Here is a 16,674-nt window from a genome sequence, read left to right as displayed (position 1 = left end):
GGGGGTGTTTGGGGTCAGTATTTGGGGTTTTGGAGTCAGGATTTGTGGTTTTGGGGTCACTTTTGGGGGTTTGGGGTCGGTATTTGGGGTGTTTGGGGTCATTTCTGGGGGTTTTGGGGCCAGGATTTGGGGTTTTGGGGCTGTTTGGGGTCAGATCTGGAGGTGCCTTGGATGGGCTGCTGGGCGAGATCGAGTCCAAGTTCAACCAGGCCATTGTGAGAAGGGGTTTGGGGTCACTTTTGGGGGGTTTGGGGGTGTTTGGGGTCAGGATTTGGGGTTTGGGGTCAGGATTTGGGGTCAGATGTGGAGGTGCCTTGGATGGGCTGCTGGGCGAGATCAAGTCCAAGTTCAACCAGGCCATTGTGAGAAGGGGTTTGGGGCCATTATTGGGGGATTTGGGGGTGTTTGGGGTCAGTATTTGGGGTTTGGAGTCAGTATTTGGGGTTTTGGGGTCACTTTTGGGGGTTTGGGGTCGGTATTTGGGGTTTTGGGGCTGTTTGGGGTCAGATCTGGAGGTGCCTTGGATGGGCTGCTGGGCGAGATCGAGTCCAAGTTCAACCAGGCCATCGTGAGAACGGGGTTTGGGGTCACTTTTGGGAGGTTTGGGGTGGATTTGGGGGTGTTTGGGGTTGATATTTGGGGTTTTGGGGCTGTTTGGGGTCAGATGTGGAGGTGCCTTGGATGGGCTGCTGGGCGAGATCGAGTCCAAGTTCAGCCAGGCCATTGTGAGAACGGGCTTTGGGGTCACTCCTGGGGAGTTTGGGGTGGATTTGGGGGTTTTGGGGTCAGGATTTGGGGTGTTTGGGGTCAGTATTTGGGGGTTTGGGGTCAGTATTTGTGGTTTTGGGGTCATTTCTGGGGGTTTGGGGTCAGGATTTGGGGTTTTGGGGCCGTTTGGGTTCAGATCTGAGCTTTTAGGACCAAACTGGGATCATTTTTGGTTTCCACACCGATGATTCTTTTGAAGCCACATCTGAGGGGGCTTTGACTCCACCTCAGGGACGCTTTTGGGGTCAGACCTGGAACATTGCGGTGTCCCTGTCCCCATAGCCCCACCCCAGGCCGACAATTTGGGGTCAAATCTGAGCTTTTTAGGCCCAGATTGGCATCTGTTTGGCTTCCACACCAACAATACCTTTGAAGCCACATCTAAGGGGGCTTCATCTCCAACCGAAGGAGAACTTTGGGGTCAGATCTGAGGTTTTAGACCCAGATTTGGAGGATTTTGAGGTCGGATTTGGAGTTTTATGACCCGATTTGGGACATTTCGGTGTCCTTGTCCCCCTCAGGCCCACCCTGGCGAGATGGTGGGCGCTCTGGCCGCTCAGTCCTTGGGCGAGCCGGCCACTCAGATGACCCTCAACACCTTCCACTACGCCGGGGTGTCGGCCAAGAACGTCACGTTGGGTGTCCCCCGCCTCAAGGAGCTCATCAACATCTCCAAGAAGCCCAAGACGCCGTCGCTCACCGTGTTCCTGCTGGGCCAGAGCGCCCGCGACGCCGAGCGCGCCAAGGTGGCACCTTGGGGACACCTTGGGGACACCTTGGGGACAGGGAGGACTTGGGATTCTGGGGGGTCGTGGTGGTGTGGGGTGGTCTGGTGGTGGCCTTGTGGGTTTTGTGTCCTCACAGCTCCGTGGTGGCCCCGTGGTCTGGGAGCACACGACGTTCGCCGGGTCCTGCAGGTCCCCTTGGCCACTCGCTGTCCCCTGATTGTCCCCGTTGTCCACCCAGGACATCCTGGACCACCTGAAGCTCTCCATGTTCTCCATGTCCCCCCAGGACATCCTGGAGCTCTCTATGTTCTCCATGTCCCCTGACTGTCCCCGTGTCCCCAGTGTCCCCCCAGGACATCCTGGACCACCTGAAGCTCTCCATGTTCTCCATGTCCCCAGGACATCCTGGATCACCTGGAGCTCTCCATGTTCTCCATGGTCCCTCACTGTCCCCCCAGGACATCCTGGACCACCTGGAGCTCTCCATGTCCCCAGTGTCCCCCCAGGACATCCTGGACCACCTGGAGCTCTCCATGTTCTCCATGTCCCCTCACTGTCCCCATGTCCCTGTGTCCCCTCACTGTCTCTGTGTCCCCCCAGGACCTCCTGGGCCACCTGAAGCTCACCATGTTCTCCATGGTCCCTCACTGTCCCCGTGTCCCCAGTGTCCCCTCACTGTCCCTGTGTCCCCCCAGAACATCCCTGACCACCTGGAGCTCTCCATGTTCTCCATGGTCCCTCACTGTCCCTGTGTCCCCCCAGGAGATCCTGGACCACCTGAAGCTCTCCATGTTCTCCATGTCCCCAGAACATCCTGGACCACCTGGAGCTCTCCATGTTCTCCATGGTCCCTCACTGTTCCCCCAGAACATCCTGGACCACCTGGAGCTCTCCATGTTCTCCATGTCCCCAGAACGTCCTGGACCACCTGGAGCTTTCCATGTTCTCCATGGTCCCTCACTGTCCCCCTAGGACATCCCTGGGCCACCTGGAGCTCTCCATGTTCTTCATGTCCCCAGAACATCCTGGGCCACCTGAAGCTTTCCATGTTCTCCATGTCCCCGTGTCCCCAGAGGACATCCCTGACCATCTGGAGCTCTCCATGTCCCCAGGATATCCTGGGCCACCTGGAACTCACCATGTCCCCATGTCCCCCCAGGACATCCTGGGCCACCTGGAGCTCTCCATGTTCTCCATGGTCCCTCACTGACCACCTGGAGCTCTCCGTGTTCTCCATGTCCCCAGAACTCCTGGACTACCTGGAGCTTTCCATGTTCTCCATGGTCCCTCACTGCCCACCTGGAGCTCTCCATGTTCTCCATGTTCCCCTAGGACATCCCTGACCACCTGGAACTTTCCATGTTCTCCATGGTCCCTCACTGTCCCCAGAGGGCATCCTGGACCACCTGGAGCTCTCCATTTCCCCAGTGTCCCCCCAGGACATCCTGGACCACCTGGAGCTCTCCATGTTCTCCATTTCCCCAGAACATCCTGGGCCACTTGGAGCTCTCCATGTTCTCCATGTCCCCGTGTCCCCAGAGGACATCCTGGGCCACCTGGAGCTCTTCATGTCCCCAGAACATCCTGGGCCACCTGGAACTCACCGTGTCCCCGTGTCCCCCCAGGACATCCTGGGCCACCTGAAGCTCTCCATGTTCTCCATGTCCCCAGAACATCCCAGACCACCTGGAACTCACCATGTCCCCGTGTCCCCCCAGAACATCCTGGGTCACCTGAAGCTCTCCATGTTCTCCATGTCCCCCTAGGACGTCCTGGCCCACTTGGAGCTCTCCATGTTCTCCATGTTCCCCATGTTCCCCTAGGACATCCCTGACCACCTGGAGCTTTCCATGTTCTCCATGGTCCCTCACTGTCCCCAGAGGGCATCCTGGACCACCTGGAGCTCTCCATTTCCCCAGTGTCCCCCCAGGACATCCTGGGCCACCTGAAGCTCTCCATGTTCTCCATTTCCCCAGAACATCCTGGGCCACTTGGAGCTCTCCATGTTCTCCATGTCCCCGTGTCCCCAGAGGACATCCTGGGCCACCTGGAGCTCTTCATGTCCCCAGAACATCCTGGGCCACCTGGAACTCACCGTGTCCCCGTGGCCCCCCAGGACATCCTGGGCCACCTGGAGCTCTCCATGTTCTCCATGTTCTCCATGTCCCCTTAGGACATCCTGGACCACCTGGACCATGTTCTCCATGGTCCCTCACTGACCACCTGGAGCTCTCCATGTTCTCCATGTCCCCAGAACTCCTGGACCACCTGGAGCTCTCCATGTTCTCCATGGTCCCTCACTGCCCACCTGGAGCTCTCCATGTTCTCCATGTCCCCAGAACATCCCAGACCACCTGGAACTCACCGTGTCCCCGTGTCCCCCCAGGACATCCTGTGCCGCCTGGAGCACACCACGCTGCGCAAGGTGACGGCCAACACGGCCATCTACTACGACCCCAACCCTCAGAGCACGGTGGTGGCCGAGGACCAGGAGTGGGTGAACGTTTACTACGAGATGCCCGATTTCGACGTCAGCCGCATCTCGCCCTGGCTGCTCCGCGTCGAGCTCGACCGCAAGCACATGACCGACCGCAAGCTCACCATGGAGCAGATCGCCGAGAAGATCAACGCCGGTGGGTGGGCTGGAGGAGAGGGGTCTTGGGGGGCTTTCGGAGGGGGTTTGAGGGTCTTGGAAAGGGTTTGAGGCTCCTGGAAGGAGTTTGGAGAGGGTTTGAGGAGTTTTTGGGCATCCTGGAGAGCGTTTGGGGTGACCTGGATGAGGTTTGAGGGGATCTGAGGAGCTTTTGGTGGGCCCTGGGTGAGGTTTGAAGGCATCTAAGGAACTTTTGGGGGTCCTGGAGGAGGTTTGGGGTTACCTAGGTGAGCTTTGAGGGCATCTGAGGAGCTTTTGGTGGGTCCTGGGTGAGCCTGGATGGTTTTGGAGGGCCCTGGGTGAGCTTTGAAGGCATCTGAGGAGCTTTTGGGGGCTCCTGGAAGGGGTTTGAGGTGACCTGCGTGAGGTTTGAGGGTATCTGAGGAGCTTTTGGGGGGTCCTGGGTGAGTCTGGAGGGGGTTTGAGGAGCTTTTGGGGGTCATGGAGATGGTTTGGGATGACCTAGGTGAGGTTTGAAGGCATCTGAGGAGCTTTTGGAGGGTCCTGGGTGAGTCTGGAGGAGGCTTGGGGAGTTCTGGAGGGGGTTTGAGGAGCTTTTGATGGGTCCTGGAGAGGGTTTGGGGTGACGTGGGTGAGGTTTGAGAGCATCTGAGGAGCTTTTGAGGGGCCCTGGGTGAGGTTTGAGAGCATCTGAGGAGCTTTTGGGCGTCCTGGGTGAGCTTTGAAGGCATCTGAGGAGCTTTTGGGCGTCCTGGGTGAGCTTTGAAGGCATCTGAGGAGCTTTTGGGGGGCTCCTGGAGATGGTTTTGGAGGCTCCTGTGCAAGCCTTGAAGGCATCTAAGAACCTTTTGAGAGCTCCTGCTTGATCCTGGTGGATCTTTGTGGCTTCCCAGCTGACCCCGAGGGTCCTTTGGGTGCCGTGACTCTGGAGGTGACCTTGCCCCCACCTCATGTCCTGTCCAGGCTTCGGCGACGACCTCAACTGCATCTTCAACGACGACAACGCCGAGAAGTTGGTGCTGCGCATCCGCATCATGAACAGCGACGAGAACAAGATGCAGGAGGTGGGTGGGGACCTGAGGACACCTCAGGGGACACCTGGGGTGACCTGAAGTGGTCACCTGTCCTCTGCTGCCACCCCCAGGAGGAGGAGGTGGTGGACAAGATGGACGACGACGTCTTCTTGCGCTGCATCGAGTCCAACATGCTGACGGACATGACCCTGCAGGGCATCGAGCAGATCAGCAAGGTGGGGACATCTCAGGGGGGTTTGGAGGACACCTGGAGGGGCTCCATGAGAGGCTGGGAGGTCCCCAGGGACACCTGGAGAAAGGTCCATGGTGACCTTGAGGAAGTTCAGGAGACCTGCGGTGACACCTTTGGGTGTTTGAGAAGGTGCTTGGGTCCTACCACGTGCTCTGGGGGGGTTCCAGATCTCCAGGTGGATCTTGAGGAGCATCAGGAGCTCTCCATGGAGACCTTTCTGAGTCCCAGGACACCTCTGGTGACACCTGAGAAGGTCCTTGGCTCCCACCAGGTGCTCTGGGGGGGTGCCAGATCTCCAGGTAGATCTTGAGGAGCACCTGGAGCTCTTCATGGAGACCTTTGGGAGCCCCAGGACACCTGTGGTGACCTCCTGGTGACACCTGAGAAGGTGCTTGGGTCCCACCAGGTGCTCTGGGGAGGGTTCCACATCTCCAGGTGGATTTTGAGGAGCATCTGGAGCTCTTCATGGAGACCTTTGAGAGGTTCCAAGAGACCTTTAGAAGCTCCTGAACACCTGTGGGGGCCCATGGGTGAGGTTTGAAGGCATCTGAGGAGCTTTTGGGAGTCCTGGTGGAACTTTGAAGGCATCTGAGGAGCTTTTGGGGGTCCTGGAAGGGGTTTGGGGTGACCTGGGTGAGGTTTGAGGGTATCTGAGGAGCTTTTGGGGGTGACACCTGAGAAGGTCCTTGGGTCCCACCAGGTGCTCTGGGGGGGGTTCCAGGTCTCCAGGTGGATCTTGAGGAACATCTGGAGCTCTTCATGGAGACTTCTAGGAGGTTCCAAGAGAACTTTGTGAATCCCAGGACACCTGTGGTGACCTCCTGGTGACACCTGAGAAGGTCTTTGGCTCCCACCAGATGCTCTGGGGGAGTTCCAGATCTCCAGGTGGTTCTTGAGGAGCATCAGGAGCTCTCCATGGAGACTTTTAGGAGGTTCCAAGAGACCTTTAGAAGCTCCTGAACACCGGTGGGGACCTCCTGGTGACCCGCAGGTGACCTCTGTCCCCTCCCTGGCCAGGTGTACATGCACCTGCCGCAGACGGACAACAAGAAGAAGATCATCATCACCGAGGACGGCGAGTTCAAGGCTCTCCAGGAGTGGATCCTGGAGACCGACGGCGTCAGCCTCATGCGGGTGCTGAGCGAGAAGGACGTGGACCCCGTGCGCACGACCTCCAACGACATCGTGGAGATCTTCACCGTGAGTCTCCTGGGGGCTGGGGACATCTGGGGTGGGGTTTGAGGAACATCTGGGTCCTCATCATGGAGATCTTCACTGTGAGACACCTGGGCTGGGGACATCTGGGGTGGGGTTTGAGGAACATCTGGGTCCTCATCATGGAGATCTTCACCGTGAGTCTGCTGGGCTAGGGACATCTGGGGTGGGGTTTGAGGAACATCTGGGTCCTCATCATGGAGATCTTCATCGTGAGTCTGCTGGGCTGGGGACATCTGGGGTGGGGTTTGAGGAACATCCGGGTCCTCATCATGGAGATCTTCACCGTGAGACACCTGGGCTGGGGACACCCAGGGGACAGGGACACATCTGGGGTGGGGTTTGAGGGATGTCTGGGTCCTCATCATGGAGATCTTCATCGTGAGTCTGCTGGGCTGGGGACATCTGGGGTGGGGTTTGAGGAAGATCTGGGTCCTCCTGGACCCCGTGCACACGACCTCCAACGACATCGTGGAGATCTTCACCGTGAGTCTCCTGGGGGCTGGGGACATCTGGGGTGGGGTTTGAGGAACATCTGGGTCCTCATCATGGAGATCTTCACCGTGAGTCTGCTGGGGGATGATGGACATCTGGGGTGGGGTTTGAGGAACATCTGGGTCCTCATCATGGAGATCTTCACCGTGAGACACCTGGGCTGGGGACACCCAGGGGACAGGGACACATCTGGGGTGGGGTTTGAGGGATGTCTGGGTCCTCATCATGGAGATCTTCATCGTGAGTCTGCTGGGCTGGGGACATCTGGGGTGGGGTTTGAGGAACATCTGGGTCCTCATCATGGAGATCTTCACCGTGAATCTGCTGGGGGATGATGGACATCTGGGGTGGGGTTTGAGGAACATCCGGGTCCTCATCATGGAGATCTTCACTGTGAGACAGCTGGGGGGTGAGGGACACATCTGGGGTGGGGTTTGAGGAACATCTGGGTCCTCATGGTGGAGATCTTCACAGTGAGGACACCTGGAGGGGTTAAGATTGGGTTGTTGGGATCCCCAACCCCTGGCTGGATTTTGGCCATTCCCAACCCCCTCGGACAATCCCAAATTCCCCTTGGATGGATTTTGGGCCATTCCCAACCCCTTGGCTGCATTTTGGACGTTCCCAACACCCCTCAGACGATCCCAAATTCCCCTTGGCTGCATTTTGGCCATTCCCAACCCCTGGATTTTGGCCATTCCCAACCCCTGGATTTTGGCCATTCCCAACCCCTGCATTTTGACCATTCCCCTTGGATGGATTTTGGCCATTCCCAACCCCTGGATTTTGGCCATTCCCCTTGGATGGATTTTGGCCAATCCTCTTGGATGGATTTTGGCCATTCCCAACCCCTGGATTTTGGCCATTCCCCTTGGCTGCATTTTGACCATTCCCCTTGGATGGATTTTGGCCATTCCCAACCCCTGGATTTTGGCCAATCCTCTTGGATGGATTTTGGCCATTCCCAACCCCTGGATTTTGGCCATTCCCCTTGGCTGCATTTTAGCCATTCCCAACCCCTTGGCTACACTTTGGCCATTCCCAACGCCCCTGGGACGATCCCAAATCCCGCTCCCCGCAGGTGCTGGGCATCGAGGCGGTGCGGAAGGCGCTGGAGCGGGAGCTCTACCACGTCATCTCCTTCGACGGCTCCTACGTCAACTACCGGCACCTGGCGCTGCTGTGCGACACCATGACCTCGCGCGGCCACCTGATGGCCATCACCCGGCACGGCGTCAACCGCCAGGACACCGGGCCCCTCATGAAGTGCTCCTTCGAGGAGACGGTGCGGGAACGGGAATTGGGGTGGGAGTTGGGGAATGGGGTGGGAATTGGGGTGGGAGTTGGGGAATGGGGTGGGAATTGGGGTGGGAGTTGGGAATTGGGGTGGGAGTTGGGGGATGGGGTGGGAGTTGGGGAATGGGGTGGGAGTTGGGGAATGGGGTGGGAATTGAGGTGGGAATTGGGATTTTTTGGGGGGGAATGGGGTGGGAATTGGGAAATGGGGGTGGGAGTTGGGGAATGGGGGTGGGAATGGGGTGGGAATTGGGAAATGGGGGTGGGAGTTGGGGTGGGAGTTGGGGAATGTGGATGGGAATTGGGGTTTGGGGGTGGGAATTGAGGTGGGGATGGGGAAATGGGGATGGGAGAGAGGTTTTGGGGGTGGGAATGGGGTGGGAGTTGGGAAATGGGGGTGGGAGAGAGGTTTTGGGGGTGGGGGGGGATGGGGTGGGAATTGGGAAATGGGGGTGGGAGTTGGGGAATGAAGATGGGAATTGGGGTTTTGGGGGTGGGAATGGGGGTGGGAATTGGAGTCTGGGGGTGGGAATTGAGGGGGGTGGGAAGGGTGAGGGGTTTTGGGAGTGGGAATGGGGATTTGGGGGAGTTTTGGAGCATTTGGGATTCAGGAAGGAGTTTTGGGAGTTGAGGCCGATTTTGGGGTGTCCCCATCCCCCTCCAGGTGGACACAGCTGCCCATGGCAAGAGTGACCCCATGAAAGGGTTTTGGGGCTGAAATTGGGCATTCCGTGGACGTTTTATAGGATTTGGGGACCTTTTATAGGATTTGGGGACCTTTTATAGGATCTGGGGACATTTTAAAGGATATCGAGGGTTTTGAAGGATTTTGGGGTTCCAAGGCTGATTTTGGGGTTCCAAGGCCGATTTTGGGATGTCCCCATCCCCCTCCAGGTGGACACAGCTGCCCATAGCAGGAGAGTGACCCCATGAAAGGGTTTTGGGGCTGAAATTGGGGATTCCGTGGACTTTTTATAGGATTTGGGGACATTTTGAAGGATATCGAGGGTTTTGAAGGATTTTGAGGTTCCAAGGCCAATTTTGGAGTTCCAAGGCCGATTTTGGGGTGTCCCCATGCCTCTCCAGGTGGATGTCCTGATGGAGGCAGCTGCCCACGGCGAGAGTGACCCCATGAAGGGCGTGTCCGAGAACATCATGCTGGGCCAGCTGGCCCCGGCCGGCACCGGCTGCTTCGATCTCCTGCTGGACGCCGAGAAGTGCAAGCATGGCATGGAGATCCCCAGCGCCCTGCCCGGCCTCGGCGTTGGCGGCCGTGAGTCCCCAAATCCTTGGAAAACGGGGGACAACCCCTGGAAAAATGGGAACAACCCCTGGAAAAACGGGGACAGTCCTTGGAATGGTGGCCGGGTTCCACAGGGGGAAGAGTTGGGGACACCCCAAGGGTGGTGACACGAAGATCTCCAAGGGCATCGTGGTCATCGTCCAGTTGTGGGGTACTCCCAGGTTTTGGGGTCCCTCTCAGATGTTGAGGTCCTTCAGGACCTGGACACTGAGGTCCCACCAGGGAGGAGTTGGGGACATCCCAGTGGTGGTGACACGAAGATCTCCAAGGTCATTTTGGTCATTGTCCAGTTCTGGTCACTTGAGTCCTCTCAGGAAGATGGGGAAGAACCCAGATGTTGGGGTCCCCCCAGATGTTGAGGTCCATCTCAGATATTGGGGTCCCTCAGGACCTGGACACTGAGGTCCCACCAGGGGAAGAGTTGAGGACACCCCAAGGGTGGTGACACAAAGATCTCCAAGGTCATTGTGGTCATTGTCCAGTTGTGGGGTACTCCCAGATTTTGGGGTCCCTCTCAGATGTTGGGGTCCTTCAGGACCTGGACACTGAGGTCCCACCAGGGAGGAGTTGGGGACACTCCAAAGGTGGTGATACAAAGACCTCCAAGGTCATTGTGGTCATTGTCCAGTTGTGGGTGGCCTTGGGAGGAGGAGACTCAGCCAAGGTTTTGAGGTCCCCACAAATTTTGGTGTCCACCAGATGTTGGGGTCCCACCAGGGAGGAGCTGGGGACACCCCAAAGGTGGTGACACGAAGACCCCCAAGGCCATCATCATGGTCATCATCCGGTTCTGGAACATTCCCAGGTTTTGGGGTCCCCACAAATTTTGGGGTCACTGACACAAAGACCCCAAAGGTCCTCGTGGTCATCGTCCAGTTCTGGGTGGCCTTGGGAGTTGGAGACCCAGCCCTGGTCACCTGGTGTCCCCCATATTTTGGTGTCCCCCATATTTTGGTGTCCCCCTGCTTTTGGTGTCCCCCAAATTTTGATGTCCCCGAGATTATGATGTCCCCTAAATTTTGGTGTCCCCCAAATTTTGATGTCCCCCAAATTTTGGTGTTCCCCCAGATTTTTGGGGACCCCCCAGATTTTTGGGGTGCCCCCTGACCCCCCCTCTCTCTGCAGCCACCGGGATGTTCTTCGGCTCGGCCCCCAGCCCCATGGGGGGGATGTCCCCGGCCATGACCCCCTGGAACCAGGGGGCCACCCCCGCCTACGGCGCCTGGTCCCCCAGTGTGGGTGAGTTGGGGCACTGGGAGAGACTGGGACAGACTGGGAGGAACTGGGGGGGGGAACCAGTTGTGGGGGTGGAGGGGTTTTGGGGGGTGGTTTGGGGTAAAATGGGGCTCACTGGGATGGCTTGGGGGTGGGGGGGACAGATTTGGGGTGGCCTGAGGGTCACTGGGAGGCGAACTGGGGTCACTGGGGCAGACTGGGATACGTTTGGGGGGGTCCCTGGAATAAAATTGGGGTCCTTGGGGATGATGGGGAGGAACTGGGGGGGTTGTCCCAGGCTGTATTTGGGGGTGATTTGGGGTCCCTGGCTGTGTTTGGGGGTGATTTTGGGGTCCCTGGTTGTATTTGGGGTCCCCCTGACCCCCTTTTTTTTTCCCCCCCCATAGGCAGCGGGATGACCCCGGGTGGGGCCGGGTTCTATTTGGGGTTGATTTTGGGGTCCCTGATGGTATTTGGGGTCTCCCTGACCCCCTTTTTTTCCCCCCACAGGCAGCGGGATGACCCCGGGCGGGGCTGGGTTCTCCCCCAGCGCCGCCTCGGACGCGTCCGGCTTCAGCCCCGGCTACTCCCCGGCCTGGTCACCAACCCCCGGTTCCCCGGGGTCACCGGGACCCTCCAGCCCCTACATCCCCTCCCCCGGTGAGTACAGCCCCAAAACCACCCTAAAATATCCCTAAAATAATCCCAAATACCCCAAACCACCCTAAAATATCATAAAATGATCTAAAATAACCCAAAACACCCTAAAATAACCCCAAATACCCCAAACCACCCTAAAATATCATAAAATGATCTAAAATAACCCAAAACACCCTAAAATAATCCCAAATACCCCCAAACACCCTGAAATGTCATAAAATGATCTAAGATAACCTGAAACACACTAAAATAACCCCAAATACCCCCCTAACACCCTAAAATATCATAAAATAATCTAAAATAACCGAAAACACCCTAAAATAACCCCAAATACCCCCAAACACCCTAAAATATCATAAAATGATCTAAAATAACCCAAAACACCCTAAAATAACCCCAAATACCCCCAAAACACCCTAAAATATCATAAAATGATCTAAAATAACCCAAAACACCCTAAAATAACCCCAAATACCCCAAACCACCCTAAAATATCATAAAATGATCTAAAATAACCCAAAACACCCTAAAATAATCCCAAATACCCCCAAACACCCTGAAATGTCATAAAATGATCTAAGATAACCTGAAACACACTAAAATAACCCCAAATACCCCCCTAACACCCTAAAATATCATAAAATAATCTAAAATAACCGAAAACACCCTAAAATAACCCCAAATACCCCCAAACACCCTAAAATATCATAAAATGATCTAAAATAACCCAAAACACCCTAAAATAACCCCAAATACCCCCAAAACACCCTAAAATATCATAAAATGATCTAAAATAACCCAAAACACCCTAAAATAACCCCAAATACCCCAAACCACCCTAAAATATCATAAAATGATCTAAAATAACCCAAAACACCCTAAAATAATCCCAAATACCCCCAAAACACCCTAAAATGTCATAAAATACCATAAAATAACCCAAATCACCCTAAAATAATCCCAAATACCCCAAACCACCCTAAAATATCATAAAATGATCTAAAATAACCCAAAACACCCTAAAATAACCCCAAATACCCCCAAACACCCTAAAATATCATAAAATGATCTAAAATAACCCAAAACACCCTGAAATAACCCCAAAATAACAAAAAATACCCCCAGACAACCCTGGAACAGCCCCTAAAACAAACACCCTAAAACACCCCAAAATAACCCTGAACGCACACAGAACACCCCAAAACCCATAAAACACCCCCAAAATAACCCTGAACTCACAGAGAACACCCCAAAACACCCTGAAACACCCCAAAATAGCCCTGAATGCACAGAGAACACCCCAAAATAACCCTGAAACACCCCAAAATAACCCTAAACGCACACAGAACACCCCAAAACAGCCCCACAACACCCAAACATAACCCTGAACGCACACAGAACACCCCAAAACCCATAAAACACCCCCAAAATAACCCTGAACTCACAGAGTACACCCCAAAATAATCCTGAACGCACACAGAACACCCCAAAACAGCCCCACAACACCCAAACATAACCCTGAACGCACACAGAACACCCCAAAACCCATAAAACACCCCCAAAATAACCCTGAACTCACAGAGTACACCCCAAAATAATCCTGAACGCACACAGAACACCCCAAAACAGCCCCACAACACCCAAACGCCTCCTCACTGAGCCCCACAACACCCGAAAAGCACCTCAAAGGGACCCCCAACACCCCAGCACCCACTCCAAGGGACCCACAACACCCCAACGCCCACTCCAAGGGACCCACAGCACCCCAACACCCCCTCAAAGGGACCCCCAACATCCCCCCACTGAGCCCCACCAACATCCTGTGACACCCCAACACCTCCACAACACCCCAACACCACCTTAAAGGGGCCCCATAACCCCCTAAACACCCCCTCACCGGGTCCCACAGCACCCCAACACCCCCTCAAAGGAACACCCGAACACCCTCACACTGAGCCCCACCAACATCCTGCAACACCCCCACAACACCCCAACACCCCAACACCCCGTCACCAAATCCCGGAACACCCCAACACTCCCTCACCGAGACCCCCCCAACACCCCAAAACCACCTCAAAGGGCCTCCCAACACCCCCAGAACACCCCCAGAACACCCCAACCCACCCCGGAACAGCCGTCCGCTCGCCCGCTGACCCCCGCGTCCCCTCTCTGCAGGTGGGGCCATGTCCCCCAGCTACAGCCCAACGTCCCCCGCCTACGAGCCGCGGTCACCGGGGGGCTACACCCCACAGAGCCCCAGCTACAGCCCCACGTCGCCGAGCTACAGCCCCACGTCGCCGAGCTACAGCCCCACGTCGCCCAACTACAGCCCCACGTCGCCCAGTTACAGCCCGACCTCGCCCAGTTACAGCCCGACCTCACCCAGTTACAGCCCCACGTCGCCCAGTTACAGCCCCACGTCGCCGAGCTACAGCCCCACCTCACCCAGTTACAGCCCGACGTCGCCCAGCTACAGCCCGACATCACCCAGTTACAGCCCGACGTCTCCCAGTTACAGCCCGACGTCTCCCAGTTACAGCCCGACCTCGCCGAGCTACAGCCCCACGTCGCCCAGTTACAGCCCGACCTCTCCCAGTTACAGCCCGACGTCTCCCAGTTACAGCCCGACCTCGCCCAGTTACAGCCCGACCTCGCCCAACTACAGCCCTACCAGCCCCAACTACACCCCGACCTCTCCCAGCTACAGCCCCACCTCTCCCAGTTACAGCCCCACCTCGCCCAACTACACCCCAACCTCGCCCAACTACAGCCCCACCTCGCCCAGTTACAGCCCCACCTCACCCAGTTACAGCCCCACCTCGCCCAGTTACTCCCCGTCCAGCCCCCGCTACACCCCGCAGTCGCCCACCTACACCCCCAGCAGCCCCAGTTACAGCCCCAGCAGCCCCAGTTACAGCCCCACCTCCCCCAAGTACACCCCGACCAGCCCCAGCTACAGCCCCAGCTCCCCCGAGTACACCCCGACCTCGCCCAAGTACAGCCCCACCTCGCCCAAGTACAGCCCCACCTCGCCCAAGTACAGCCCCACCTCGCCCACCTACAGCCCCACCACGCCCAAGTACAGCCCCACCTCGCCCACCTACAGCCCCACCTCGCCCGTCTACACCCCGACGTCGCCCAAGTACAGCCCCACCTCGCCCACCTACAGCCCCACCTCGCCCAAGTACAGCCCCACCTCGCCCACCTACAGCCCCACGTCGCCCAAGGGCTCCACGTACAGCCCCACGTCCCCCGGCTACAGCCCCACGTCGCCGACCTACAGCCTCACCAGCCCGGCCATCAGCCCCGACGACAGCGACGACGACAACTGAGCCCCCCGCAGAGCGCGGGGGTGACCCCCACATCGATGTGGGGTTGGGGTTGTTGGCACCCCCCGAAAACCCCCGAGGCCTTGGGGGCGAACCCCAAATGGATTCGGGCTCGGGGTTGTTGTCACCCCCCAAAACCCCCACATCAATATGGGGTCAGGGTCGTTGTCACCCCCCAAAAACCCCTGAGGCCGTGGGGGTGACCCCCACGTCGATGTGGGGTCGTGGTTGTTGTCACCCTCCAAATCCCCACATCGATGTGGGGTCAGGGTTGTTGTCACCCCCTGAACCCCCCCAGGCCATGGGGGTGACCCCCAAATGGATTCGGGCTCGGGGTTGTTGTCACCCCCCAAAAACCCCACATCGATGTGGGATCAGGGTTGTTGTCACCCCCCAAAAACCCCCAAGGCCGTGGGGGTGACCCCCACATTGATGTGGGATTGGGGTTGGGGTTGTTGTCACCCCTGAAACCCCCCCAGACTGTGAGGGTGACTCCCGAATGGATTCGGGCTCGGGGTTGTTGTCACCCCCCAAAAACCCCACATCAATATGGGGTCAGGGTTGTTGTCACCCCCCAAAAACCCCACATCCATGTGGGGTCGGGGTTGTTGTCACCCCCTGAACCCCCCCAGGCCATGGGGGTGACCCCCAAATGGATTCGGGCTGGGGTTGTTTTCACCCCCCAAAAACCCCCCAGACCTTGGGGGTGACCCCCGAATGGATTTGGGGATGGGGTTGTTGTCACCCCCCAAAAACCCCACATCGCTGCGGGGTCGGGGGTGTCACCCCCTCCCAAACCCCCAAGTTCCAGTGGGGTCGGGGTCATTGGCACCCCCAAACCCCCCCCCCACAGGTTGTGGGGGTGACCCCCAGTTTCCGATGGTGACGGGGTTGTCACCCCCAAACCAAAACGGGGTCGGGGTCGTTGTCACCCCCAAACCCCTCCCTACAGGTTGTGGGGTGACCCCCATGCATAGAGGGACGGGGTTGTTGTCACCCCAAAACCCCCACACTAAAATGGGCTTGGGGGTGTCACCCCCCTCCCCCAAACCCCACAAGCCACGGGAGTGACCCCCAAAATTGATCTGGGGATGGGGTTGTCACCACCCCCCCCCCCAAAAAAACCCCTACAGGATGTGGGGGTGACCCCGGAATTCAAATGGGGTCGGGAGGTGCCCCTTACATTAGAGGATGACCCCGAAGGGCGGTGATGCCTAAATTTGGGGTGACCCCTAAATTTGGGGTGACCCCTGAATTAAAGGAACTCTCAAGTTCAAGGGGCCACCCCTAAACTGGGCTGACCCCCAAGTTGGTGACCCCCAAATTGGGTGGGGCTCACCCCTAAATTGGGGTTGACCCCTACTTTGGGGTGAAACCTTTAAATTGGGGGGTTGATCCCCAAACTGGGCTCTGAATCTGAAGTTTGGGGTGACCCCCAAATTAAGGGGTGAAACTTCCTCCCCTCCCCCCCAGTTGGGGTGGGGGAGGGGCAGGTGTGGGACCCCCTCCCCCCGAATTTTGGGTGGGGGGGTCGGAGGGGTGTTGTAATTTATGGCGATCGTTCGTTAATGAGGATGGGGAGGGGGGGTTGGGGTGGGGGTGGGGGGCGCTCTTTGGTGGCGGTTTTGGGGGGTCGGGGTTTTGGGGGGGGTGGGGTCCTTTTCCCCTCCCCTCCCCCCCCCCCCCCCCCTGTTTATTTTGCTGTTTTCACTTTTGGGTTTTTTTTGGGGGGGAGGGGAAGCGAATTGTGGGGAGTTTCCAATTTTGGGGGAAATTAATAAAAGT

The 16,674-nt window shown here is 57.3% G+C and overlaps 1 protein-coding gene across 3 annotated transcripts in view; it reads left to right on the top strand.

Annotated features, from left to right (window-relative positions):
* POLR2A (RNA polymerase II subunit A) overlaps positions 1–16,459 on the top strand; it is a 71,876-nt gene extending 55,417 nt beyond the window's left edge. For all 3 annotated transcript variants that reach the window (XM_082300490.1, XM_082300492.1, XM_082300491.1), the window contains 10 exons: positions 1,290–1,514; positions 3,883–4,129; positions 5,074–5,174; positions 5,255–5,359; positions 6,394–6,576; positions 8,168–8,371; positions 9,469–9,655; positions 10,811–10,924; positions 11,411–11,560; positions 13,736–16,459. In XM_082300490.1, coding sequence (XP_082156616.1) covers positions 1,290–1,514; positions 3,883–4,129; positions 5,074–5,174; positions 5,255–5,359; positions 6,394–6,576; positions 8,168–8,371; positions 9,469–9,655; positions 10,811–10,924; positions 11,411–11,560; positions 13,736–14,892 — 2,673 coding nt within the window. In that variant the 3' untranslated portion in view covers positions 14,893–16,459. The remainder of the gene's footprint in view (positions 1–1,289; positions 1,515–3,882; positions 4,130–5,073; positions 5,175–5,254; positions 5,360–6,393; positions 6,577–8,167; positions 8,372–9,468; positions 9,656–10,810; positions 10,925–11,410; positions 11,561–13,735) is intronic.
* Positions 16,460–16,674: the final 215 nt, after the last annotated feature.

Source organism: Coloeus monedula (genome assembly GCF_965178545.1).
Source record: "Coloeus monedula genome assembly, chromosome: 40".
NCBI classification, from domain to species: Eukaryota; Metazoa; Chordata; class Aves; order Passeriformes; family Corvidae; genus Coloeus; species Coloeus monedula.
The sequence above is the reverse complement of the archived record's forward strand: the minus strand, read 5'-3'. Positions and strand labels throughout refer to the sequence as shown.